This window comes from Ceratotherium simum, chromosome 12, assembly GCF_057802395.1.
Source record: "Ceratotherium simum simum isolate JZ-2026a chromosome 12, ASM5780239v1, whole genome shotgun sequence".
Lineage (NCBI taxonomy): Eukaryota > Metazoa > Chordata > Mammalia > Perissodactyla > Rhinocerotidae > Ceratotherium > Ceratotherium simum.
The window spans coordinates 18398112-18425926 of NC_141911.1; the positions used below are offsets into that span (position 1 = coordinate 18398112).

General features: G+C 40.5%; 2 protein-coding genes across 4 annotated transcripts in view; one reads left to right on the top strand and one right to left on the bottom strand.

Moving 5' to 3' along the window:
• Nucleotides 1-1027, top strand: part of CBR4 (carbonyl reductase 4) — an 85057-nt gene extending 84030 nt beyond the window's left edge. The window contains exon 5 of the mRNA XM_087437445.1: nt 666-1027. Coding sequence (XP_087293571.1) covers nt 666-751 — 86 coding nt within the window. The 3' untranslated portion in view covers nt 752-1027. The remainder of the gene's footprint in view (nt 1-665) is intronic.
• Nucleotides 1-27815, bottom strand: part of PALLD (palladin, cytoskeletal associated protein) — a 241680-nt gene that overhangs the window by 23489 nt on the left and 190376 nt on the right. For 2 of the 3 annotated variants that reach the window (XM_087437441.1, XM_087437442.1), the window contains 4 exons: nt 18909-19562; nt 8143-8278; nt 4893-4991; nt 2618-2839 (listed from right to left, as the gene is read on the bottom strand). In XM_087437441.1, the coding sequence (XP_087293567.1) occupies nt 2618-2839; nt 4893-4991; nt 8143-8278; nt 18909-19562 (1111 nt within the window). The remainder of the gene's footprint in view (nt 1-2617; nt 2840-4892; nt 4992-8142; nt 8279-18908; nt 19563-27815) is intronic. The other variant, XM_087437443.1, reaches the window with a different exon arrangement.

Sequence of the window (27815 nt, forward strand, 5' to 3'; positions counted from 1 at the left end):
TAACAATAAAAAGTTCTAAAAAAATTAAGCCTCTTAAAGCTGTAAAACATTTAAAGTTGTACTAGAAAAAGCAGTTAAGTTAAACACAATAGCCCTTTTGTCAAGTGAACATAGTGTTCTTTGAGAACAGGAATCAGTGATCTCAGAACTTGATCAATGATCGTAAGCCTTGCATAAGTTTTAAAAATAGTGTGGGATCTTTTTGTGAATATTTTGGAAGTTCAAGGTATAATTAATTTCTTCTTGAGTTTCATTCATAAGCTGCAATTTTTATTTTATTTTATTTTATTTTTTGCTGAGGAAGATTCGCCCTGAGCTAACATCGGTGCCAATCTTCCTCTATTTTTCGTATGTGGATCGCTGCCACAGCATGGCTGCTGACGAGTGGTATAGGTCTGTACCCAGGAACTGAACCTGGGCCGCCGAAGCGGAGCACGCCTAACTTAACCATTAGGCCATGGGGCCAGCCCCAAATTTATTTTTAATACATGCATTTGATATCATGTTTGTGAATACATAGCAGTTATTCAAATCATGCCAAGAATATGGTAAAGAAGTTTCTCTAACAACAGTTTGGTATTTTAAAAGTCTCATTTTATTAGGAGGTGTATATGGGTTTGAAAATTTAAGGCTGTTTTCTGTGTTCTATTGTTCTCTGACTATAGGATTGGAATTCGATTTTGGGGAAAGAAATGTGACGGTAAAACTTACCTTTTTGTGGAAACAAAGCGATGCTGGAGGGACAGGGTGACAACCTGTACAAGTTTCAGCTGCCGTCCCAGCACTTCCTTCCACTTCCCTGATTCTCATTTCACCTCTTTTCCACCACAGTTAAGCTTTTAATTTGTGAGTGTGTTTTTTATTTCCACATGTTTACTTTACAAATTTGCCTTGTCCTTGGTACTGTCCTGTTCTTCCATTAAAGTTTCTATTCCTTTTAAAGTTGTTTCAATCATTTGAAACATAGTTATTTGATAGTCTCCTTATGATTGTTAAATATTGTACAATACTTGGGCTTCTAGTTTCCTGTTGTTTGTGCTATTGACTCTCCTCATTGTTGTTATTTCCTCATATGGTTTGTAAGTTTTTATTGTGAACTCATTTTTCCTCCCTCCTCCCTGTAGAAGTCTGATATGCCCCAAATTATGAAAGTTCCAATAGGGCAATTTTTGCTTGCTTCTGCCATAAACCTAAGGATTTTAATCATCCTGGACTAAATTTCATATTAATTTCCCAGGTTTTGGCTCCATGTCATAAGATACTGTAAATTTGGAGTTTAATTTCTAATGGATGCCTCTTTTATTTTTTTCTTTCAAGTTGTAGGGAAAAGTATAATCCTGTTTACTGGTTTGCTGGGCTAGGGAGCAGTTATTTTAGTGTCCTTTTAAAGACAGGGCAACTTTTTATCCAGCATTTCCGTATGTCTGTAGGGAAAGGGCTCCCAGCTAGGTCAGCCTCGTCCTCCTGAGTGTCAGAAGTTCCTTTGATTACCCTTTCTCAACAGTATTCCTCCCCCTCCCCCCACTGCCCTTTGTAAATATAGGAAGACTTGGTTTTGCAGATTAAAGATCTGAAGTTTTTATAATCGGTGGTAAACATTACTTCTCTGACTGGTACAGATCATGAGGTTCATGTTCAAGCCTGCCCACTCACCAGCTCTCTGACCTTGGTCAAGTTAATTAACCTCATGAGCTCAGTTTAGTCATTTGCAATTTGGGAGTAACAATGATAACATCACATGAGTAAATGATGTAGGTGCACGAAAAGCTCCTTGTCAATTACTTAACTGTTGTTATTCTTCTATTCTATTCTATACTATTCTACTATATTCTATTCCATTCTTTTTTTTTTTGTGAAGAGATCAGCCCTGTGCTAACATCTGCCAATCCTCCTCTTTTTTTGCTGAGGAAGACTGGCCCTAGGCTAAAATCCGTGCCCATCTTCCTCCACTTTATATGGGATGCTGCCACAGCATGGCTTGCCAAGCCGTGCATCAGTGCACGACCGGGATCCAAACCAGTGAACCCCGGGCCGCCGCAGCGGAGCGTGTGCACTTAACCGCTTGTGCCACCGGGCTGGCCCCTATGCCATTCTTTTCTACTGTATTCTATTCTACTGTATTCTATTCTATTCTTCAAACCCAAAGTCCACTCTCCTTCCATCCTTTTTGGTTTCTAATGCCTCCTAAAGATGGCCCTGGACTTAGAGTACTTCAAACATTTTACATCATGGGTATTAAAAGGTAGCCTGGGGCCGGCCTGATGGCGCAAGTGGTTAAGTGCACGAGCTCCACTGTGGTGGCCTGGGGTTCGCTGGTTTGGATCCCGGGCGCGCACCAACGCACTGCTTGGCAAGCCACACTGTGGCGGCATCCCATATAAAGTAGAGGAAGATGGGCACGGATGTTAGCCCAGGGCTAGTCTTCCTCAGCAAAAAAAAAAAAAAAAGAGGAGGATTGGCAGATGTTAGCACAGGGCTGATCTCCTCACAATAAATAAATAAATAAATAAATAAATAAATAAATAAAAGGTAGTTTGTATCTCTTCCTTCTACATACATGGAAGCTAAACTCTTCCTCAGAAAATATAACTCTCAAAAAGCTATGGTTTTAGCTCACCTTTGGTTTTGGATTCCCAGTCACTCTGCACATGAAAGTTACAGGCATTCCCTCAAAGATCTTGTAATGTTTCAGCTTCATCTCAAAGAACGGTGCCACTCCATTTTCCACAGGCACATCCCCATATGGAACTTCATCACCTGATTCATCCACAGGAGACCTTTCTAGCCTGTACTCGATTTCACTGATGAGTCTCTGTTCACAGCTGGAGACTTTGTATTCCTACATTAAACAAGGAAAGGTCATGTTAGCAACCTCAGTCCCTTGTGGTACGATGTATCTCATGAGTCTTAGCCCTCTCTCCAGTAAGGCACTCAGAAGACAGTGATATTTTTACCTTAGAGCTTAAAAACATAGTCTGAACCCAATTCAATTCCATATAAAACAAAAAACATCTGGAAGTAAGTATATATGATATTTCAAACTGTCTTCAAGTCTTATCATCCAAAAAAAACTATGAAGATGGATTTCTTTCTCTTTTCTCTTAGGAGGGGTGGGGGGAGAAGAAAGAAAAAGGCAAAGGCTATATATTCCTGAACTGTTCATAAAAATAAAACATGATGGAACGCTGATTTCTTTCTGTAGAGTAAAAGCTGATGTGGGGTGGTGCACCTCTCCAGAAGGCTAACAGTACATGTGGCAAGCAGCTGCAATATTACATAGCACTTTTTCAAAAGAATAATGGAAAAAATAGCACCCTGTTTTTTTCACTCATAAGAATCCTCAGCCACATAGCCTCTGGACTCCTCCTTAGCTCTGCAGCTATTAGGAACTATTCTCCACCCTCTTTAAAAGAAAAATACTATTGACAGTCCAGTTAAAATTTTGGTTAAAAAAACAAAAGCAAAGTAAAGAACTCATCAACATTCTATGGTGATTAATGTGGATCCGGCAGTTCTCCTGATTACAAAGTACAATGAAGACAAGGCAGCTCATTATAAAATAGTCTCTATTGAAAAATAAGAGATTATTTTAACTAGGTTTTCTCTTACAGAAGTTATTCAACCTTTAAAAAATAGGTTGTTGGCTTGAGGGAAGAAATACAACGGTATGAATAAAATAGCAAAAAATACACAAGTTGTTTTGTTTTGTCTAATTACTATCAAGTTAATCAGTTTAAGAATTAGGACTTTTTCCCCTAGAAAGGTATAACAAATGAAAAACTTTTCACAATTTAAAGTTCAAAGTATCCACTAATACCGAATCAAATTCAAGTTTGTAAATAAATGACAAGAAGAATCATATTGCGGCAATTTTGTTCACCTGATATTAAATGAAAATAGATACTGGTCATAGTATTTATAATGAATATATGGCAGTAAAGATAGATACACAGGTAAGCAAGAATAACAGAAGAAAATAGATACAGTGAAAGACTGGAAAAAGAAGGAAGGTGAAAAGCTTAACCTTTTGACCATCCAGAGGACTCCCTACAGAAGCATGAGGAGACACAATTTCCTGTAATGGTAGAAAAAAAGAAGTGAAGACTAATAACAGAAATAATAAGAATCGAGCAAGATTTCTAGTTTTCTTTAAGTGAAATTTTTGTGGTAGCAATATTTAACACAGAAAAGCTTTCAGATTTTGGAGGCAGATCTATTTCTCAAAAGACATGAGAAAGAGTTTACTTGATCCTTTTGACTCGTTTTAAAAAAGTTTAAAAAACATTTTTTTTATCTTGAGACTACGTCTGGAAACTCCAAACAGAAACAGTGGAGATTATAAAATAGCTTACATCAAAGCCATGAAGTGACTTCTTTTGGTGGTAGCAGGGTTTTATTCCAGCATTTTAGGTTTTTCACTGATTAGTGATTTATAACTTTGTATGTCAAGGGAAATAAAGACATAGCCTTTTCTATACATAGATATTTTACTTTGACTAGATATTAAGGATATAATGGGAAATATTCACTAGCTATTTCAAACAATTTCAGTGAAAATGTGTTTCTCCACACAACACTATTTTGCATGAAAGCACAGGACAGGAAAAACAGAAACATACTAGAAAGGAGAATAAACTCATCAATAAGAAGATAAAAGGAACAGATATCACTGACTGAAATGATTCCATGAATCACCTAACACAATGTCTGGCACACAGTATGTGCTCAATAAATATTAGCTATGAGGTTGACTGATGACTTTAATACTGCTTTTCTTTGACCTGCCCTCTACTTTCCACAGAGTTGATCCCAAGACTAGTGTCCATAAACAGGATGGGGAGAGGGGACAGAATAACTGCTGTCTGTCTAAGAGGTCCAGGGGAACATCGCACCTGATTAGCCGCTTCCTCTTCTGGCTCCTGAATATTAAAGACAGTTGCACTGTCAGCACCTAATAATCGACGAGCCATTCTTTCTTCATATGTTAACCTCTAAACAGAGCAAGTCACAAAAATACAAAATTAGAAGAATCACAATTACATACTGCCTCATGAAAAAGAATTTTAAAAAACCCTCCAATTTTTATGTTGTCTATAACATTCTCTTTCCACCTTCAGATACTTGTATTAAAAGGAGTCTGTTTCTTTCCCTGGCTTCAGTCGTCCTGCCTTTCACCTCCCTTTCTGGTCCTAATGGCCTAATCCAGGGTGGGGAGATGGAGTGACTAATCTTGAGAGCCACCAATGGATATAGCACAAATTTAAGGTGAATATAATAGGAAACAAGGCATAAACCACATAGAAAATACATGTCATACACTTATCCTTAATGATAGAGAAAAAAGATATTCAAACAGCAAAATATTGTTTATAGGAAGTATTATTTTTCATAGCCAGAACAATCTAGTCAGATCCAAGACTCTAATAAGGGAAGTTTTAGACTAGCTGGCAGGGATGGGGGTCTCACCTCTAAGAACATTTTTGAGGCTCTTAGAATAGGAATGTAACAAAGGTGAATGCAGGCAAATATAATAATCCGCAAGAATGACTGCACATGGCTGAATTAGGAAAAAGACTATGAAAGATACTTGCAAAAGCTAACATCCACAATTCATGATTCTACTCAGTAGAGGCAGACTGCTTGCCCATCAGGCAAAGAAAGTGGTAATGTTTCTGCACCTAGCAACCAGCACTTTGGATTCGCCCAAAACCATTTTGCTAGGCCATTCTTATACAAAAGAAATGCCAACATTTTTATTCTGTCTATTGGGCTGATTCCTGCTCTTGAGTGTTGGTTCTAAAATGCCTTAGAATTACAAGTCTGGGAAGAACTTTCAGAGACCATTTGCCCCATCAGAGGCATTTTACAAACAAGGGTTTGATTCAAAATAGAGAATAATTAGCAAGGCAGAATCTAAAACAAACAGATAAGTTATTGCAGATAAACTTCTAAACTTCTGAATATAGATGCAAATTCTATTGGAAACTCTCTAATCAGGAAAATATGTTGGGTAAATTTACAATTTCCAGTAATTGTTGGTTCTAGTCCCAGCTGAAACCGGGAAGTGAAACAAGTCAAGTGCCAAATGACAACTAGTCCCAAAGTTCAAATGATTTCAATTAATGCAGAAGGGGCCGAGGACAAGGGGAGGCAGAGGTAGGTGTCTGACTGGTGCATGGAGTGTCTCAGTCCAGTATGTTATTATTTAAATTAATTTTCTCACTTCTGTTAAGAAATCAATGAATTCAATTTTCAAAGAGTTTTAAATACCTGCTCTCTTAAAAGCCTTCCTAATGTTTTCTGAGAGAACTGTATCAACGTCAAAGGGAGTACTGGAGTAATTTCCACCCTGTTCCTTATAAGCAGAAATATCAATTTGATATCTAGTCCTTTACCAGAATGCACCTGCTACCATTAGAAGCCAAATTTCCTTCACAGTTTTGTTTCTAAACCACTATGCCATGTGGATAGATAAGCCCTGTCTACAGAAGCCAAAAATAGGTAACAGAATAATATGTAACATTGGGAAAAAATTGTCTGAGGGTCCCAAGGGAAACTTAACTTTTCCTTTCCTTTTAAACTCTCAAATGTGGAAATCTATGGAACATATTGTGAATATCATTCACTGCTAAACAAATAACTATAAATAATATATATTTATATATAAAAGATATATATATATATAAAGCAGATATATATAAATATACATACATAGCGTGGTATAATAGCTTATAGACATCTACTTTAACCAAGAGAATCTTAGTCCATAAAGAATATTTAAACCAACAACCAAAAAGAAAAAAAAACCTGGAGAGATGCCTTTACCTGTCTTGAAAAAGTTCCCATAAGTATTTGTCTTAATCTTTCAAAGGCTTAGTTGACAGAGCCAGGGAAAACTTCCAGAGTATGTACATGTGCACATACAATCACTTATTTCAAGGAGAAAATATTTTCCCTTTGTGAAAATCTTCTATTCTCAGTGAAATGAATAACTAACACAAGATCTCATTAGAATTTTAATCTTCCTGAACTCAGATTAGGATGCCCTAATAATTAAAGGCATTCAACACCCCTCCTCTATTCCCCACCTTTCCAATCAAACATAGTCTGTTCTCACATTTTTATTTATCAATGCTTGATAATTAAAATTCCTAGGAAACAATTAACATAGAGAACTTTCTACTCTGAAAAAGGTGTTTGAGAGGGAGATTTTATACAAAGAGGCCCTTTTTCTCCTCTACTTAAGAGCCAGACAAATTTTTCCTGGTGATGATTCCATAATAAAGCCGCGAAACACTCCTTTCCTTTACCTGAGAAATCCTATTTGCTAAGCTTGCTTTTCCGATCCCCTTGAAATACTCTGATGTGGTAAGAAAAGGGTCAGTAGAAAACAAAAAACTTAACAACTGATGAGGAAACATTTAAGTCCAATGGGGAAAACATCTTATATATTTTTTTACCAGATCTATTTATCTACTCTACAATTCTGCAGCCTTAAAACATAATTATTTTTTCTTGAGTCTAGTTGTCTTGCCCTGACAAACTAGCACAAGATCGTGAAACAGCCATTACTCTTTCAGATTACTGAATCAACATCTAGTAATAGTCTAGTAGAACAGAACTGGACTTCAGCAGGGGTTTCCTCAGCAAAGATATTTTTGGGTAGAAGCAGTACATGCCATAGAATCCAAATTGTCCTTTTGGTACTTTAATTCCAATTCACTGCTTCTGGGTAGATACAAATTATTCCAGAGCACACCTTCTCCCTTCTCCCCAACCCCCATCCAGTGGGGTGGAATCCCATGTTCCTTTTTCTTTATAACATCACGGTTACTCATTTGTTCTACTCCCAGTCTTCAAATCAGCCCTTCCTCTTTCCTTTATCTCCAACTTGCTGTCTTCACTCCAAGAATGGTATCATGACTAGGAGGGAGCAGTGAAGGCCGAGTAGAAGGAAGCCATCTTTCTCCCTTTTCCCCAGATTCAAGCCATAGTACTAAGAGGACTGTTGAGATTCAGGGGTAATAAAATCAATTTTGTGGACAAATCTTAAGAACCTAAGCCTTAGTGAAGCAAGGGAAGAGCTCTTTGATGTGGGCAGCTAATATTCCAAGTCCAGGCCCCAAATATCTCTCTCAGTACCGGCTGGCCGTTGTTCAGGAGGTCCTCCTTGAAGCGCAGTTTTCGTTCCAGGTCTTGAATGACGGCATCCTTTGTGCCTTGAATCTCCTCATCAGAGGCTATTCTAGCAGTTCTATTGGACTTCTTTGGAAATCCCCTGCAGGACAAAAGCACAAGGCAGTGTAGTCAGTGGTCAGGCTTATAAATCCAAATTAAACATTCAAGTCCAACAAAGAAAACAAGGTGCCAATGTGTCATTCCCCCTTTTTTTATGCTACATCTATTCCAACTAATTATGGAAAGAACAACAAAAGCTGGTTTCACTGTTCAGGTAACACTAATTGGAACCAGTTTTCAGAGAAAGTTCAAATACCTTAGGGCAGTATGCCTCAGGGGTTAGATAAATGTCAAAGCTAGGGAAGGTGTTTAGTCCTAGAGAGGCAGCAATGTAAAGGGAAAACATGATGTGATTTGGAATCAGACCTAGATTTAAAATCTGGCCCTATCTTGTATCAGGTTTATGACTTTGGACAAGTTTCTTAACATTTCTTACAAACAGGTATAAAAATATATACCACATATGACTGTTGAGAGGATTTGAAAGAGAACATATTTCTTTCATACTTTCATAAACTCAGTCCTTCTGATCCTTTGTAATCAATTTATTCAACAGTGCCTAACCCATTCTAAGCAAACATTAAGTTTGTTACCTTCCCTTCCATCCTATTCTATCCTAATTTGATGAGGGTAGGCCAATGTAATATGATATAAGGTCTATTTTGTGCCAGAAGGCCCTGGAGAGTCTGCAGGTCCTGCTATGCCTGGTACACTTCAGGCCTCCTAAACCTCCTGGATAGTGGAGGGCTCTGAGGAGAGGTGACACCTCAGAACCTTTCTTTCCAAGGGCAGCAACAGTACCCTGAGCCATGTGAGCCAGGGGGCATTGGTGCTGGATGCTTGATGGGTACGGAATTACTTCTGTTGGTGCCTCAGCAATTTGCTTCCTATTTCTCTTCCTTTTCCCTCAGAGGGCTGTGGGTACAGATTAAGGAGAGATGGAATACTATACAATGGTGGAAACTAATGACCCGTAGCTATCCATATCACCACAGCTGAATTTCAAAAACATAATGTCAAGTTTTAAAAAAGCAAGTTACAGAAGAATACATACAATATGCTTCCATTTATAAACAGGCAAAAGCTAAACAGTCTACTGCAAGGGCAGTGGTTCTCAAAGGGTGGTCCCTGGGCCAGCAGCATCAGCATCACCTGAGAAACTGTTAGAAATGCAGACTTTTGACTTCATTCCAGACCTACTGAATCAGAAAAACTCTAGGTTAGGGTCCAGCAAAATATGTTTTAACAAGCCCTCTACGTGAGTCTGATACGTATAAAAGTTTGAGAAACAAATTTAGGGAAACATACATATATAAAGAGAAGAAAGAGAATGATTCACTCAGAAATTCAGGGTAGTGATTACCTCTCGGGAAGAGGAGTGGATGCAACGGGGGCGGGGGGGTCACACAGGGAGCTTCAAAGATACTAGAAATAGGTAAGACCTTCATTTTATCATTATTCTTTACACTATACATACACATTGTGTATACTTCCTTATTTATATTTTATATCTTATGATAAGACATTTCTAAGTTAAAAAAAGGTTCATTGCAGACATGTCAAGGCATCGTGTGCCTGACATCACTTCACTGATATGGTGGAAAGCACTCGTAAGGCCAACAATGTAAATAAACACTGAAGTTCACCAAACCCTCTGCCTCTCACCATTTTACCCAACAGTGCTGGGAACAAGACAGTCCCTAAGTATGCAGTAGAAGATACAAGCACCTGGCCTCATCAGTAATACTGTGGACTTGAGGCCTGTGCTCCTGCTCTTCCCAACAGCCTTTCTTTCCTCCTATGCACACCCTTTTGTTTCCTGGCTGAACTTTCCCTGATTTTAATGGGTGTTCACCTTTCAGTGTGCTTAGAGAAGCTGACCCCCTCCCCAAACTCAGAGGTGACTGATCTGAGTCCATTTGAGTGGTCTCAATCCCCTGGACAGGGATTAGTTTAGCCAGAGGCATGTGGTGTAGCCCTGGCCAGTGAGAGTGGGGGAATGGAGGTGGCAGTGAGAGGGTGAGGTGCTCTAGGTAAAAATTTCCCATCTCTAAAGAAACACACCAGAGTAAATGCCCTTCTTTCACTGGCTACCACCGCGTCAACAATGTAATGCCCCAAACTGCTGTATCCCCTCTGTGAGCAGGAGGGAGAAGCCATTACATGCCAGTGATGACAGCTCGGAAAGATGGAGAGAACCTGGGTCCCCGATTATGTTTTTGGGACACTGTGTTAACCTACCATGGAACTGCCTGACCCCATACTTGTTAAGTAAGTCAGTAAACCCCATGCAATTAATCTACTGGTAGTTGAGTCTTCTGATACCTATAGTGGGAAATACCCTAACCGATAGCCTTTCCAGGTTTTTCCTTTCTAGTCATTTGCCCCTGAAGTTCAAATAGGATGATACTAGATACCAGTATTAAAGAAGCAAATTAAAGAAATAAAACATTGTGATGTCTTGTGTTTGTAATATCAAGAAGGAGTTAGTTTAACTTTAAGTTGTATCCTACTCACTAGGAATTGATCTTGATTTTTTTAGGGAGCTGGGCAATGAACTGAGGCATATTAATAGCAAGAGCCATAGGAATTATGATTTATAACCACAGTTTTTAGTACCATGCGATCCTTTAACAAAAATGTGCACGGTTTGCCAGCTTTCCTGAGCCTCGAGCCTCTCTCCCTCACTCACTTTCTCAGGGCAATGTCCTCAGCCTTCAGGCTTCAGTTTAATGTCTCCTCAGAAGGGATGACTCTGACTGGGTTCACCCCATTAGCTATTATACCATGCTTGTTTTCTTCATAGCACTTATCGCACTTTATTAGTGTATGTTCCTTTTAGTTGTCTCTCCCCCACCATGCCTTTTTTTGTTAATCACATGCTTGTCAAATAGCAGACCCCCAGTAACATGCATGGACTGAGTGAATGCCATGTACTCTCTCTACTTCTGACCTCTACCGTCCCTCCGCAGGCAAGAAAATCTGTGCCAGAGGCATCTGAAATCAAACCACACGTAAAAAGTCAGGCTCAGAACAAGGAAAAATTACACAATTTTGGAAATAAAGTTCCGTGCTGCTTTTGACTAGGAAATAGGAAGTAAAGTTCCGTGCTGCTTTTGACTACAGGCTTACATCTGAGAACTAGAAGAGCTAGGTTTTTTTTTGTGTGTGTGAGGAGATCAGCCCTGTGCTAACATCTGCCAATCCTCCTGTTTTTTTTTTGCTGAGGAAGACTGGCCCTGGGCTAACATCTGTGCCCATCTTCCTCCACTTTATATGGGACGCCACCACAGCATGGCTTGCCAAGTAGTGTGTCGGTGCACGCCCGGGATCCGAACCGGCGCACCCCGGGCTGCTGCAGCAGAGCGCGCGCACTTAACCGCTTGCGCCACTGGGCTAGCCCCTAGAAAAGCGAGGTTTTGAAATCACTTGAAAGGTAAATTGAAGACAGCTAGCTCTCTGTTACATTAGATGTTATTGGGAACATGCATTCCCATGATTACTTTACACTTGACAACATAAACCCATTGCACAACTGTGTGATGAGGAGCAGCCTATGACGACAGAGACTTCACAGTGTTTCGGCAGGCAGACTATACACTCAGAGCTGTGTTCTCGGCACAGATGACAAAGAAAGGAGCAAAAGGGCAGCCATCAATGGCAGAATAGACCACCTGAAGCAGAGAAGCAGAGAACTGTTTTCATAAAAGACGGACACAAGTTCTCTTGAACAAGTAAACACCTGTCTATTCACTACAGAATAAGTCCTCTTGCTTAAAACACATTTCTCAGTATACTTGACTCTTTTAGGGGACCTCAGAACAACTGCTCTGGGACATTTCAGAGAAGCCACTCACCTTGGTTTGGGTTCCGGCCACCCAGGTATTTTATCATTTCAAAGACTATAATTAAAATTACTCTCTGACCCAAATAAAAACCCTGATCATTCTATCTTTTGTTTAACAAGCCCACTCCCTAAACATATCAAGATCGCTTGCATTAGAAGAGCATTTACTTCATCCTTATTTCCCCCTATTTTTACGACATTATTTTCCTTTATTTACAGGATTTAAGGTACACATATTTTCTTGGTTCTGAACAATTAACACTGAAATAAAAATCAATCGAAAGATTTTTAAATGTCTAATAATCATTCCACAAATATTTATTGAACATCTAGCGAGGCACAGTGCTAGGTGAATACATCTATACAAATTCCTTCAGCCTAGAATACAACAGTTGGTTTGTAAGGTAAGTGACTATCGCCTGATGACATCCTGGAATTCTACCATGTATTACAAATTCTATGCAAAAAAAGGAAAAAACATAATAATAAAACAAAAGCTTCATCACTGTAGTCTCAACACTATTCTATGTGATATGGAGAAGACAGCCAAATCATAAACGATGTTCCTTGATCACAAGAGGTTAATCAAGTTGGGGAATAAGGTAAGGAACAAACTACGTGGTGGTAATTCTAGGTGCAAGGGGAGTGAAAAAGAAAAGAATGCTGGCTGGAATGACTGCGGAAAGCACCATGGAAGAGGCAGTATCTAAGACAGGTCTTGAAAGATGATGAGGATGAGGAAGAAAAGAGTATCTGGTAGACAAGCAGGGGAGAGGAAGGAATTCAGAGTCAGCATGAATCAAGGCATAGAAGCGAGAATCTCTTTTTTACCACTTAAAAGCTGTGTGGCTTGGGCTAGTTACCTAATGGCTGTGTGCCTCAGTTTCCTCCTCTGTGAAATGTAAGATGTGGGTATTAATAGCATGTGTCTCACAGGATTATTGGGAAAACTGCATGAACCAATTTAGGTTAAGCACTTAGATTGGTGCCTGGCATAGTACGAGTGGATCTGCAGAGGCCGACAGAAACTATCCAGCATGGACATGAATCACAGAGAAGAGACTGGCCGAGGAAAACAGAATGGAAGAGGAGAAGGAGTTTAAAAAGATGCCAAGAATTCTTGACGAGAGTTTCCAAGAACATGAAAATAACCTTTACTGATTGCTTTTCAGTGCTCAACTCTGTTCTAGGCGCTAGGAATACAATGACAAAAATTATATTCTACAGTGGGGATGGCAGAGAGAGAGAGGGGAATAAAGGATGGAAGGAAGGACATATCAGGAGGTGGGAAGTGCTAGGAAGTGTCGGGAGTGTGAGGAGACGACTATATTAGGCAGTGCAGTCAACCACAGGTCTGAGGAGCTGACACTGCAGGTGAGGCCCAAGTGACAAGAAGGTGCTGGCTGTGTGAAGGCCTACTGGGATAGCGTGGCAGTGCCAAGGTCCTATGGCCAGAATGAGCATGGCAGGGCCAATGGGGCATTGCTAATGGAGGAAAGAGGTACAGGATACAGTGTTTCTCACACTTACTTTAAGATGGAAGCTTTTCTTTTTTTCACAGAGTATCTAATTTGGACTAATGTAATTCACAAAACACTTTATGAAATTTTCTTAAAAACTGAACATAGAGTTAAGGTTTATACATAAGGTTAGGGTTAGAAACCAAAAGGGAGTATTTGTAAAGGGGAGGCACTAGGAAAGAAAAGCAGTTGTAAGTTTTTGAAGCCAAGTTTTTGCAACTGAGTTTATTTTCCTATAAAACTAATTCTGTATTGGAGTTTAATATAAAATGGCTGTGGTTTGCACCCCCAAATGGCACCTACTGTTAATAAATGAAGAGCAACAACTCGCTAGGAAATAAAAAGAGTATCTGGTGACAGACAGAATCTCCCTTCGTGATGGTTTGTACAATTAAAAAATAAAATGCTTATTCAAAGTAAACTGTTACCAAACCAGAACTCTTCACAAAAACTCATACTCAGAGGCAAACCTTAATCAGTAAACAATTCACACAAGCCTCCCACACTAAATACTTCAGTGTATACACTCAGCCCAACTGTGCAAAAAACATTACTGATCTGTTTACTCTAGCTTCAACAGTAAGTCACTCACCATTTTAAAATAACATTCATGTAGTTGGGGGTAAAAATATCTCAAACATACACACAAGCATCTGGAAGGTAAAATCTTCCAGATTCCACCACCACCAAATCCCAGGACTTCCCCCACCACGCCCTTGGCTACTGAATAATCTTGAAAGCCTCCTTCCCTTGATATACTTTTCCAGGTCAATTCTGTCAGGATATTTCAGAAACTCAACTCTCCAGAGTACCACATTGATTTAAGAGGTCACGTGCCTATCTAGCTACCAGAGAATTTTTTTTAACTACTAAAAGTCCTCTTATTCTCCTTTTCTCATATTCAATGAAATCTAATGGTAACTAAATTCCACAAAATTCCAGAGTAAGCAAAAAGTCATTAATGTGTCAGCATTTAGGTATCCCTCACAGTCAAGAATGTAATATACGAATTAATACATAAAAGAGCCCAAGATACACAGACTGAGTTTTTGAATACCAATTCTTTTTTTTTAACTTAATTTTATTATGAAGCCAAAGCTGTTAAAGTACAAGTAGGTACCTGAAGTTCATATTTAAAGGAAAATAGATAACTTTATATTCGCTCTGCTCATTCACTCTGTACAACTCGGCACAGAGCCATCCAGGACCGAGCAGGTCTGATTCTGAGCTGCTCATGGGGCGGAGACATTTCTACAGAATCATCACCAGTCACAGCAGACCCCAGACACCTCTCCTACCAATTTGCTGGGAAGTACTTGCCCAGGACTGGATGTAACTTTGTGTGGAATCCTCTAAGATACTGGACCCTAATGAGCCCAGTAACAAGACCCTGGGAAAGCCCCCAACACTTTCAGGCCTCTGCCTCTAAAGGGACAATGACAAGGCCCCCACCTACCTGTTTCCTGTAAGACAGGAGAAAGGTGGGAACAATGAGATAATGTCTGCAAAAGTCCAATGCAGCTTTTGTCTTTTCTATTAGTCTATTCTATTATCTCACCACGGTACTGACTTGAACACTGTCTAAAAGTACAACTAAATCTGTTACAAACTTCTCCTTAAGACTCAGGGGATTTTGTTTTGCTGGTCTGCAGCAGTTTTCTTTAACTAAGACATATTAGACATCAGATTTATTAGAGATCACCTGGGCAATACACACCTAAGGCTAAGTCATACTATGCCCTGCTTGTTTAGACTTATTCCAGAACCCTGGAAACCCCTTTACCCCGTGGTGCCTCTCACCTTGAGTGTAGAATGATGGCAGTTTCCCCACTTACCTGTTTCTTATAAATCAGGGAGAAAGAGAGGGACAATGACATAACGTCTATAAAGAGCTGAGTGCTATAGAACAAAAGCTCTCATTAAGACATCTGTATAAAAGCTCTTATTGACACACACTCTTACTTTTGACAAACACAGAGTAACATTTCAAACCAAAGCTCTACTTATATAAAAGAGGCAATTAAGAGTGTAAAACACTGTAGCACTGTGGCTATGTGGCACTCCCTTATGAGAACAGATTCCAGGAATGTGAGGGTGGGCAAAAGATACAGTGCCAATCTGGTTCTCGGGGATGCATCTGATCTGATTCACCCCCAGACCTGCTACAACCACTCAGACACCAACAGAGACAGAAATACTGCACTATCCCCAGGTGGCATTCCCAACTCCTCTGGATTCCCATCATCTCTTAGGGCTGATCTACTGTGTAGAGGAACAGGGTTATGGCAGTGGAAGCTGTATAACTATCAGCAATTGTGAGGGAAGTGGAATACATTGATTCTATAGAAGTGCAAACAGGTTTCTTTCTAACGCATATTCTCTTCACTGCCTCCATCTGAAAGATTTATTCAACTTAAAATTTGTGTCTGTCAGCAGCTTTGAGAAAGGCGATATTTTCTCTGCTAGTGACCCCAGTAACCTCAGGGAAGAGTGTAGCCATCTGAGGAAAGAAAGGCACTAGAGGAACTGGATGTGCAGAAGTTCCCCAAACCACAATCAACCAACAACCGAATACTGTTGCTGCGAGTCTGAGAGAGGCCCATTGTCATTTGCCTTCTTGACTGTGGTTTATCACTGGCATCGATGGCCTTTGTTCCCTGCCTTGACCTCTGCTACCCAGACACATGAGAAACAGAACCTTATCTCCAGACTATTTAGAAACTTAGTACTTAACCAGCCTATTCTTCTCCAGATTAAAACAAGGACAATGCTAAACATACAAACAGAATGAAATAGCTAGTATGCAACTGATGATTAAGAAAACTGAAATATGTGAAATTTATATTTAAAATTTTGGTAAAACAAGGCAGGCAAAAAAAAATGTATTTCTACTTCACTGAGTCATGTACAATCCATCTATTTACTGGCACTTGACATATATGGCAAAACCATCCACCAGAGAAATAACACGTCAGTGAAACCGAATTTGCTGTCATAAGCGCCACAAGTTCCCAATGAAATATACATGAAAGTAATTTAAAAGATTTATTTGACAATAGTTGGGCAGTACCTACCAGTTCAAGAATGCCAGCTAGTCATGGCAGCCCCGAAAAAGGGACAGTCAGTCTTTGCCAAATTATTTGGATTATTATGATGAATAGCTACCTTTTCATTTTAATTCAGAATGCAAAAACGAGGGATTCCCACAACATACAGAGGAAAAAATGTTTCAAAAGTCACATGTATCAAATCAAAAGAATGAATTCTTCAAGTGTGTGTGCTTTAGCAAGAGGAAAATTCCTTAAAGACAAAAGGGTAACCATATTATAATGGCTTATTAGGCTGGCACAGAGTTAATCTGCGGCCTGGTATTGCCACTTATCTTTGGTGTCACAGCGCCCAACTATCTTTGAGTATAGTTTTCCATAGCCACAACATCAGCTTAACTTCTCCATTAAATTTTAATTTTAAGAAATGGCAGGAGCTACTGGACTCTTGTGGTCACAGTTATAAAGTATTTTGACTCCATAAAATGATGCTGATATGAAGCAGGTGCTCCTGTTACTTGAGGTAAGCCCTTCAAACTGCTTTTCTTCTGAAAAGAATTTTAAAGTCGAAGATCAGAATAAACCACTGTGTTTCTACTTAAGATGATAAAAGACGTGACCACTAATGCCTCTGATAGACTAACCTTTGATCAAATTCTATATAAGAAATATTAGATTATTCATACAGTCCTTATCTTCCTGGAGAGCAAGAATCAGTACCATTTTATAGTGAGAGAAGACTAAAAGTGTCATGCAACAAACCATGCTTTTTAAATCTAACAGCTTCTTTGTAGCAAGATAATACTTCATTTCCAAGCAGCCAAATAAAAGCTCAAACAGAAAAGTGAAGAAAGACAATGGTTTTTCTCGGGCCAGTTGCCTGACTCAACTTGCAATAGAAGCCGGGTATCACATCATTACTATAGGTTCCTCTCCTTGATTAGACTTATTTATTTACGTATTCATTTGACTGAGCTGTTTCCAAAAAGGATTTGAGAAGAAGCCAGATTACATCATGTAATCAACATTCAGAAACTGCCTAAAAAACAAGAGGTTGCTAACTGAAGCTCCTTGATACACCTTGTCAAAGCCGAACATCTTTAAGGCGGCATTAGGACATCCCAGAATGGACAACTTTCATACAAATGAAAATAACCTGACTTCTAAGGTCTTCTCTTTTTATTCTTCAGTAGAGTTTCCTTTTCTCTCTGAACAATATTGGGATTCTGGCAAACTCTGAAGTAGGATTTCAACAGGAAGAGTTGAGATACCGGAACTGGCCTGACCTTTGCTAGCGCGTACTCATTTTGGAACTCTTCAGTAAAGTGTGTATGTGCTAGCTTTTACTCCTCCACAAAACGTGCCAAACACCTGTATGAAATGTTTCTTTTGAAAGCTTTACTATACTTTTGTAGATGTCGTCGTCTTTACCTTCATACATTTTCTATTTAAAGATTTCAGAGGGCTGCCACATCATCACTGTGACATAAGGATAGATGGGTAGTAGATAATCTGCAAATAGAAAACCTGAGACAGAGGAGCCACATACTCCACCCAGAGACCACTGCTGGCCAGGGACACCACCATTTCTTCACTAGATTGCACATGCCCTCACTTATTTGCAAGAACAAAGACATTTACATGTTTTCCCCCTTCCAATCAGTTACCACATACAGGTAAAGGCTTACTTCTTAATTCTGTTAATTCTGATATGTCAAAACATACGTGTATACCTAATAACCGAGCCCCTCCACGGCTATGGTAGCAGTGATCTGAAATCGTAAGGTGCCGAGTTTGGTGATAAGAGCATGGATGTGGAGTCAGACAGACATGGATTCAGATCTCAGTTTGGTGGCTATGTGACTCTGGGCAAATTATTTCCTGGAATCCTCATTTATAAGTGGAGCAACGATACCTCTTGGGAATGTATCAACTCAGATAACATAGGTGAATTGCTTAGCACAGTGCTCGGCCAATGGTAGCTAACACCACTATCATCATGATTAGGAAGAGCACTGGGTAGTTCCTGACGAGAATCTTCTATTGCTTAATGCAGAAGTGCTGATCTTAGTCATGGGAAGGTAGCTATGCAAGAATAGCTTGGTAAAGTTGCTGTGATAAAAATATGAACGCTAGATGGAGGGAAGTATGTAACCATGGTGCAGTGGTTCCCCCCGCATTGTAGGTCTATGGGCGCACTTTGGGAGGGGTGTGTGGGGGCTGCAGTGCCACCTTAGGCGGGCGGCTGTCACTCACACGGGGGTGACGCCCTTGGGCAGGCCCAGGGCGTTGACGGCCACCGGCGTGGGCTGCGAGGGGAGCAGGGCGCTGAGGAAGGCCGCGGGCGTCTGGCCGGGGCCGTAGCGGGCGGCGGGCGAGGCGCAGTGCGGGGCCGGGCCCGGGCTGGGGAGCGGCGGCGGCGGCGGGGGGAGGGGGAACACGGCGGGCACCGGGAAGGCCGTGGTGGGGCTGAAGACCGGGGGCGGCGGCGGCGGGGGCGACGGCGAGGACGGGTACCACGCCGCCTCGGCCTCGGCGCCGAAGGGCTGTGCGAAGGGCGGCGCGGCCGCGCGGCCGAACGGCTTCAGCGTGGGGGACATGGGCGACGGCAGGCTGGAGGAGCTGGGGCTGGAGACCGGCGTGCCGTGGCCCGAGCCGGGGCCCAGGTTCTGCGCGGCGATGAACTGCTTGGGGCGCGCGTAGTTGAAGGAGCCGGACGACTGCATGGCGGGCGCCGAGCGCGAGGCGAGCGCGCTCATGGGCTCCGGCGAGGCGGGCGACGCGCGGGCCGCGAGCTCGGGGAAGGCGGGCGGCGGCGGGAAGGGCGGCGAGGGCGGCGCGGAGGGGCGCGCGCTGGCCTCCTGCTCCAGTCGGATCTGGTTCTGGAGCTGCTGGATTTTCAGAGGGTCCCTGGGGGGGGGGGGGAGAGAGAGAAGCGACACCTTCAGAGAGGGAACCAGAAGGAAGGCTCATTTGAGGCAGTGAGGATATCTTGTGAGCATAACTTCCCCTGGATGCTGGCTGCTGACTCTACCTGGGGCACAAGGCACGTGTGATGAGCCTGAAGCGTGCAGCCTGTAATCCATTCTGGACCTGGCGCTAAATCAACTAAAGACGATCGTTATCTCGATGTCTATTTTGTTTTACCTAAGGTGATCCAAACCAGTTTACACATCGTGATGGAAATTTTGTCTGATTTCCAGGAGCCAGGTTTAATTTTACTAGAACCAGAAATATTAAGAGAAAAACTTCTGACGTGTGTTTTCAGCCCTCTCATTTGCAGCCAATTTTTGGAAAAACTATTCTATCAAAATGAGAGTTAGAAAAAAAACACTTGATTTAGGTTTTTTTTTTTTTGGCAGATTTAGGTTAGTCCAATTTACCTACTTCAGTGCTGTCAGCTCTGCATTCAATAAATACTACAGGCTGATTTGGGGGCGGGGAGCCACTAATTTCTTCATTTGTTCCCTACAAAATGCGAAATTTACTCTACCCAAAATTTTAGTAGTAAACCCTGAGTTTAAAATTATATATACAGGGGCCGCCCTGTGGCTTAGCGGTTAAGTGTGCCCGCTCCACTACTGGCGGCCTGGGTTGGGATCCTGGGCGCGCACCAACGCACCGCTTCCCGGGGCCATGCTGAGGCCGCGACCCACATACAGTAACTAGAAGGATGTGCAACTATGACACAACTATCTACTGAGGCTTTAGGGGGAAAAGGGAAAAAACAAAAAAAAGGAGGATTGGCAATAGATGTTAGCTCAGGGCCAGTCTTCCTCAGCAAAACGAGGAGGATTAGCATGGATGTTAGCTCAGGGCTGATCTTCCTCACAAAAAAAAATAAATAAAATTATATATATAAACTTTATTACATACCAATATTTTGTGCCATATCTAAAACACATGCAAATGACATCTTTTGTTAACATGTAGGTGTTTAATAAGCAATAACAAATTATTAATTTTATAATGCAGTTTTAATTCCCCAAGTGTTTTCCATCAAGAAGAGATAGTATGAATTTTAATTTATGAAAAAGAAGTTAGTAAGCCACTAGCAATTAGGTAAAATCATACTCTATTTTACTTAAAACCTTTCCTGTTTAGCTGAATTTTACATCCAAAAGGTTTTCCTTTATTCACATCAGATATTTTTCATTTATTCACATCAATGGCTGTCAAAAGAAACTTCAACAGAAGGTGGCACTATAACAAGCAGATAAAACAGGAACAACAATTCCATGAAGAGGCAAAGCTATACTCCTAACTTTAAACCTTTTAAAACTAAAAAACAAAAACTTTAAAACTTCTTTATCCACAGGTATTTAATCTTAAAAATCAAGCTTTCAGAAATTCAAAGCAATAAAAGGGGTTAAGTGAAGCTGCTTTCAATTTTACTTCAAAAAAGTAAAAAAAAAAAAGATTGAGATCTGTTATCAAGTATCATTAGATGTGGGAGCATCAGCAAAGACGTTCTCAATTCCTTCCCATGTCTTCTCTTCCCTTCTAGAACTACCCAGTAAAGTGATTACACTTAAATCCATGAAAAGACTGAGCAAGAAACACTTTCTTGGGAACTGAAAAGTATAAAGAGAAGTGGTTCTATATGCTTAATCAGGGCAAAGCATCAAAGATTCCAACAACAAAGAACTTTGGGGGGTCCTATGTAACTTAATTTGAGTGTTTTAAAAGCAGCCATGCCCCTGGTGGGATTCATGAGGCGCTGAAGTTCCAGATGTCTGTGTGGTTTGGGTAGAACTGGCCCAGGAATAGAACTCATAAAAACCACCCACCAGCTCTACAACCCATCATCCAAGCACTCTCATTCTGAATCCCCAAATGTCCCTTTCTGATCGCCCTGCCTTTACCGTCTCTTTCTTATTTCCTAGCTGTGGCAAAATGCATCCTATTCCTGGAACATTTATCACCAACATTCAGCTGACTGTGCACCTGGATTGGGAGTGATCTGTGTGGCCCTCTTCAAAGGCCCTGCTCCCCCATTCTGGGCCAGCTTGGGCTCACAACGGCCCGGGCCTCAGCTGTGTTTTAAGGTATTTTAAGCTTGGTCTGCCATCAGCAAATAGCTGTGTGTAGTGGCTCTGCCGAGCCTGCTACAGACATCATGTCATACCCTGTATCTGGTGTGAGGATTCCCCGGCCCCAGGATTAAGGAGAAGCCAGTTTTCAAAGAAGCCAGGGCAGAAAAGCCCAAACCACCACTATATTGGTTCTGACTTTCTCCATGGGGTCAAGCCTACTCATTTGGTCATTAAGAAGAACCACCAAGTTTGCTAACCCAAGCAGGCTTAAAGCTGCTGAGATACTTTTAGTAGTGACAGTTCAAGAAATTATCAATGTAGCATTTCACAAGAAATGACTAGGCATTCTGGTGACTTGGCTACTAGTGTATATTGCAATAAAGAGCTTTGCTGGGGTCTCCACTCTCCCCCATTTTGCACTGGGTGAGGAACAGAATATGTAGGAAATTTGAGGGGTGGGAGGCGGGAGAGCAAAAACAGTCATTCTGAATCTTCAAATGTCTGACTTGATTTCTGTGCAAATGATAATTTCTAAAAAAAATACTTGAGTTAAATGCATCTGGGATGATGGATCCCATCATCTCTGGGATTCTGAGCTGATGAACGTACAATTCTAAGTCATTTTCTCAGTCCTCATTAAGTTCTTTTTACAAAAGTTGATTTTCACAGAGATAAAAAGACCAAGAGAATGAAACCTGCAAGGCAAGATTGCCCATGGCTTTTGGAAATTACTCAAAAGTTATGTTATGAAAATTCGTCACTTTTCTGGTTTTCCCTTTTTTTCTGCTCTCCTTTCTCTGAAAATGAAATAAGAAAATGAAACTGAACTGAACCTCTGGGAAATACTGTGTAAAGGTTGAAAAGTTAGATTGAGTTCTAGACAGCTTGAGTGGCAAGTACAACACTTTGAGTGTTGTATTGTTAAAGTCTTCCTTTTGGCAGAACTACTCCATCAAACCCCTCCCAGCTTCTTTCTTTTTCTTCCCTCTCTCCACCACACTTCCAATTCAAAAACTCTAAGAAATTCTCTACTCTTACCCCTCCTTCAATTCTAAAGGTTTCAATACTTAAGGAAATGACATCAATGCACCTGTCACAGACCAATTTACAAATAGGGAAATGGGGTTTTAAGTTACTTGCTCAAGGTCACAGAGCAAGTTACCTGCAGAGCCAGGTTAGAGCTGTGTCTGTCTCCTCTCGCTACATCAGGCAAGTCAACATGAAAGAACTCTGACCTTCAATGTGATTAAAAAAAAATCTGTGAACTTTCTTCACTCTTATGCCTTCTTGCAGCCATAGCATCCAGGGCCTTTAGGATCTGAATCATCAGTCAAGGTTTTAAATATTGACATATTTAAAAATATATTTAAGAATATCTGATTTCTAACTTGATTCTTTTTAGGGTGAAATGGTACAAAGATGAGAAGATCTTGGCAGCCCAGGAAGGGAATATGTAAATGCTAACTCAATGGATTCCCCTCCTACATTACAGAAAATCAAGAGTCTTCCTCCACCGCCCCCGCTCCCCCCCTCTCCGGCCAATGGTTTGGGCACAGCTTTTAACAAGAACAGTTTTACAGATAATTGGATGGGGCAAAGACTGAGATTTGACAGGGGTAAATAGAGAGAGATGTAGAACCCAATTTACTTTCCAGTTCAGTAATCTCTCCTGCCACTAGATTAAAACAGCCTTGGAAAAAGTAACTAGCCAAGTGGCAGTGTGGTATAAGAGAAAAAGGCTAGACTCACAGTGGGATGATACTGGCTTGCAACCCAACTCCATCAGCTACTAACTGTGGGGTCACTGTGAGGAATAAATGAGCACAGTGCCTGGCTCATAGTGTGACCTCAATAAATGTTCCACAGCAGAAGAGAACAACCATATCAATCCTGGCTACTTTACAAAACAGGCCTTTAAAAAATGGAGATAATGTTCCACTTACTACAGGAGATTTTCCTCTTCACCTGTTCCCACTGCAAGTGGCTGGCAAGGGAACAGCAGCAGCGCATGAGGAGATGGGGAACTGACGATGGAGGGTGAGCTGCAAGACCAGCTAAGAAGGCTGGCCTCAGCAGCTGCTCCTCACCCTTCTACTCATAAAGCCATGACAGAGGTGGGAGATGAGGGACAGCACTTAGCATGGATCTGGCACTGCAGTGACTCATTTACAACCGTCCTGGACGGTTGGTAGTATTAGCCCCATTTAAGAACTCCCCGTAGGTTAGTGAGGTCAAGTAATTCGTCTAAGGGCAGAAGCTGGATGTGAAAGGGCTGGTTGGCTCAAAAGCCTTGTGCTTCATCATTCTCTCCAAAGTGCTCAGTAAACAAAAAAGGTTTATTAAAATGTTAGTTATTATTACTCCATATCACTTTTTCTCTGGGGAACTGTAGCCCAAGTTCAAAATAAATGATGTGAAAGTAAACTTCTGGAAAACTGTTATGTAAACTGGAAATTCCCAGTATGTCTCTCTGGAGCAATGTCTGGATTGCAAGAAATAATTTATCCCCTGCTCATACTATTAAAGATGGAGTACTTATAATTGTCTGGAGAAACTCTTGGGATTATGAAGCTGGAAAACATTTGTGCTTTCAGAATAAATATGCTGTTGGTTTATATATGTTCTTTCATTTTTTATTGTGTGATACAGAAGCCATTATATGATGAAGAGTTGCAATACCACACCCTCTGAACTGTGGGCTCCTCTGGTCCTGCTATTTATAAGCACTCTGAAGTCAGGGATTGTGACTTTCAGCACCCTTACAACACTAACCCAGAACCCTCACAACACACAACTGAATACTAAATATGGCAGACACATCACTGTCAATGACAACGATGTTAATTTCTAGCTGCAATTTCTATACCCCACTAGGTTCATCAGGCATATTCAGTAGGGCAAACCCACAATAGGAGGGCCCCATACTGGACTGGGGAATTTTAAGAATTTTCAAATGAAGGTAAATAAGTGAATTAGAGGATAAACTGCCGGGTGTTCCCATGACATATTCCTCTCTGGCTGGGATTAGCTCAGTATCATATGCATGAGAAAGCTCAATATATTAATTCTGGGAACCTGTAAAATAAACAGAATGTAAAACTCCTACAAGGGTTTCAGTTCAGGGAGTATAGATTAAGTTCCATCTATGACTATTAGATTAGTACTGCAATTGTCTTGTTCTTGTTTCATTACTCATGCTTCAATTTATGTCTTCATATCGTAGAAACTAGGTTCACTTGGTGAGGGTCAATAGCTAACAGCTTGCTTTGTTTAGCACTAACTTCTTATTGCCCCCTGGTAAAAGGCATATAAATCACAATCTTTAGAACAATCATTTATACAACAAAAATGAATTAATATAAGCCAAATGAGAATATATTGCATTGAGTTTAGAGGAGCAAAAGTTTAAGTGCAAAAATAACTATGAATTTAAATACATTCCCCCTAAAGTTGGGGGAGAGGGCAGGGATAAAGATTTGGATTTTTTACAAAGTACCATAAACAAGAGAATGTTAAAATCAAATTAAAATTGACCACTGCTTGGGAATGTGTGTTTAACATGTATCGCAAAATGACACAGGTTTCTTTATAAATGGCCCATTCTTTAATCTTTAATTCATTCTGAGCCTTTTGTAAATCATGCTGACTCTCTAGACAGAGCCAGGCCTGAGCACAGTTAATTACACAGGAGGGTTCAAGGAAGGAGTGACCTGAGTGAAATCAGCACACGACTTAAGTCTTTTTTAGAAAGACTCGTCCTTTCCACTTAGAATAAGAACTGCATTTGGCTCCGCTACAGAAAAACAGTAGCTCTTTATGTCTTAATACATAAAGTTGATCTCTATTTGAAGTCATTCCATGTACCACGAGAAAGAGAGGGAGCAACTACTGACCAATTCATAATCCTCCTGGGAACGTCTCCAGAGTATCAAAGGATGGCTGTGTCTCTCATGCAGCACAAGGAACAGGACTGAGAGGCTGGGAGATGGTGTTCTGACATGGGTCAACACCGACATGAGCTGCTCCTCAGAACCTGAATCCTGCAGCTGCCTTCCCAGATGCAGAGAATTCTCCTCTGGGAAGTCTACAGAGATCCAGCTCTCCGTGGCGTAAATGGTCATTTGGCTTTGTGAAGGCTGCAGGATGTGGTCCAAAGCATTTACAGCCCCATCAAACGACAAGGATTTGTATCCTGACATAAATTGTATGTGATAAGGGACAGGCTCTGACGGGCGTGATACGCCTGATGAATCTGAATGAGCTGGAACACTGGCGTTTCAGCCTTAGCCTCTTTTGGGGGAGGAATGTGAGGTCAGGTTCTAAAAGCATCCACTCCACATCACAGTTAAATGCCTTAAATAATTTTCATTTCTATTGCTGCATAGGCCAGTGAAAACAGCAGGAAGATATTAGCTGCTGATTCTTACAAAAACTATGCTAATTTAGTGGACATTAAAAGGAATTAATATGGACTGTTCCCAATTGAAAATGTTTGGTATTAATTCTTAACATAGATAAAGTATATTTTTGAAGAAAAATCTGTTTTCCAACCTTTTTTGTCAATGCTTGAGGCAAAATCAGTGATCTCATTTCTAACTGAAACACCAAAGAAAAGCTCCCTGTAAGATAGATGTTGAGGAACTTCAAGGTCGTAAGCATAAAATTTCTCTGAGATTTGAAAGAACTGGGAAAAAAGATAGATACTTAACTGTTGGTCTTAGAATGAAATAAAGAATTAGGCATATTTTAAGGTTTCATATGGTTAATGTTTTCTCAAATTTCCATTTTATCATTGAGAGGCCTGTGCCATCTCTTCTGTCATTTCTATTTCAGTTTATGTTTGCTAAACGGAATATATCTACAACAGTGGTATGCAGTTTGTATTTGTAAGGATGAGTTATTACTCAGGGCAAAGTGGCCTATCTTTCAAAAGAAATAACCATTACCTACTCACCGAATGGCTTTATTCTACTGAAAAAACAAAACAGCAATTCTCACACTTCTCTACCCCTTCCAAACATTTGATCTTCAGTATCTTCCTCTCTACTCACATGTAAGATGCTCAATAAATATTTGTTGAATTTAATTTAAATCCCCAGATTTCTGTGAAGTACACAACTTGAGTACCATATAGCTTGATGGAACAGCAAGACGACACTGCATTTTTCTAAGGGAGTACAGCTATCTTGCAGACAAAGCCACTCTCACATAGGTTATTTACAAGCAGGAACACCGAGTCAACAAGTAGAGAAATGTTCAAATAGTTCAACTCCAGTTCGGCCACCAGCTGTTGACGACCTTGGATAATTCACTTATCCTCTCTGGGGCCCAGTTTCTCAACTTTAAAGAGGAAATTTATAATATCTGTAAGGTCCTCATCAACTTTCAGATCTCATGATCCTTACTTTTTAGCCCAGTAACATTTTAACATTATAAAGAAACGAATTTTAAAGGAACTCATAAACAACTAACCAAGTCCCAGTATGGTGTGTATTCATATACACATATTAACTTTATGCATATGCTGTTTTTACATTGATTTCAACTGTTTTTGAAAAATGAATGTATCATTTTTTGGTAAACAGAAATGGATTTTAAAGGCATTAGAGAAGCAAACTAAAATGATTCCACAGCTAATCTTATAAAAGGAAGGATACTTTTATACTGTGAATAATCATCACTTCACTGGTTAACATTAGTTCCTTTTCTTTTTTCTTAAGACAGATATACCTATAGGTAAATTCTGTCCAAAAATTAAGAAAACTAGCTTTGGGGTTTGTGTGACTCAAAACAGTTCCTGTGGGATTAGGTTGGATGTGGTTCTGCTATAATGTTCTCCCTTAAAGAAACAGTGGTTCGGTGGCCACTGTTCCATTAATAAACCTTTCCCCTCTTTCCACCACAAAACTTTTTTTTGGCTTTTGGCCTGATTTGGTAAACCTTCTAAAAATTAATTGAAGAGGTATTTCATTCACCATAAAGACAGGGTTAATTTGTGCTCCAGATCTGTAACCCAGCAGTGCCAGTCCTTTCTCTGTCCTCATTCTTGCTCCCTCTACAGCATCCGACAATGGGAGCACCAGCCCCTCTTTCCTGAAGGACTCTCCTCCCCTGACATCACTAACAT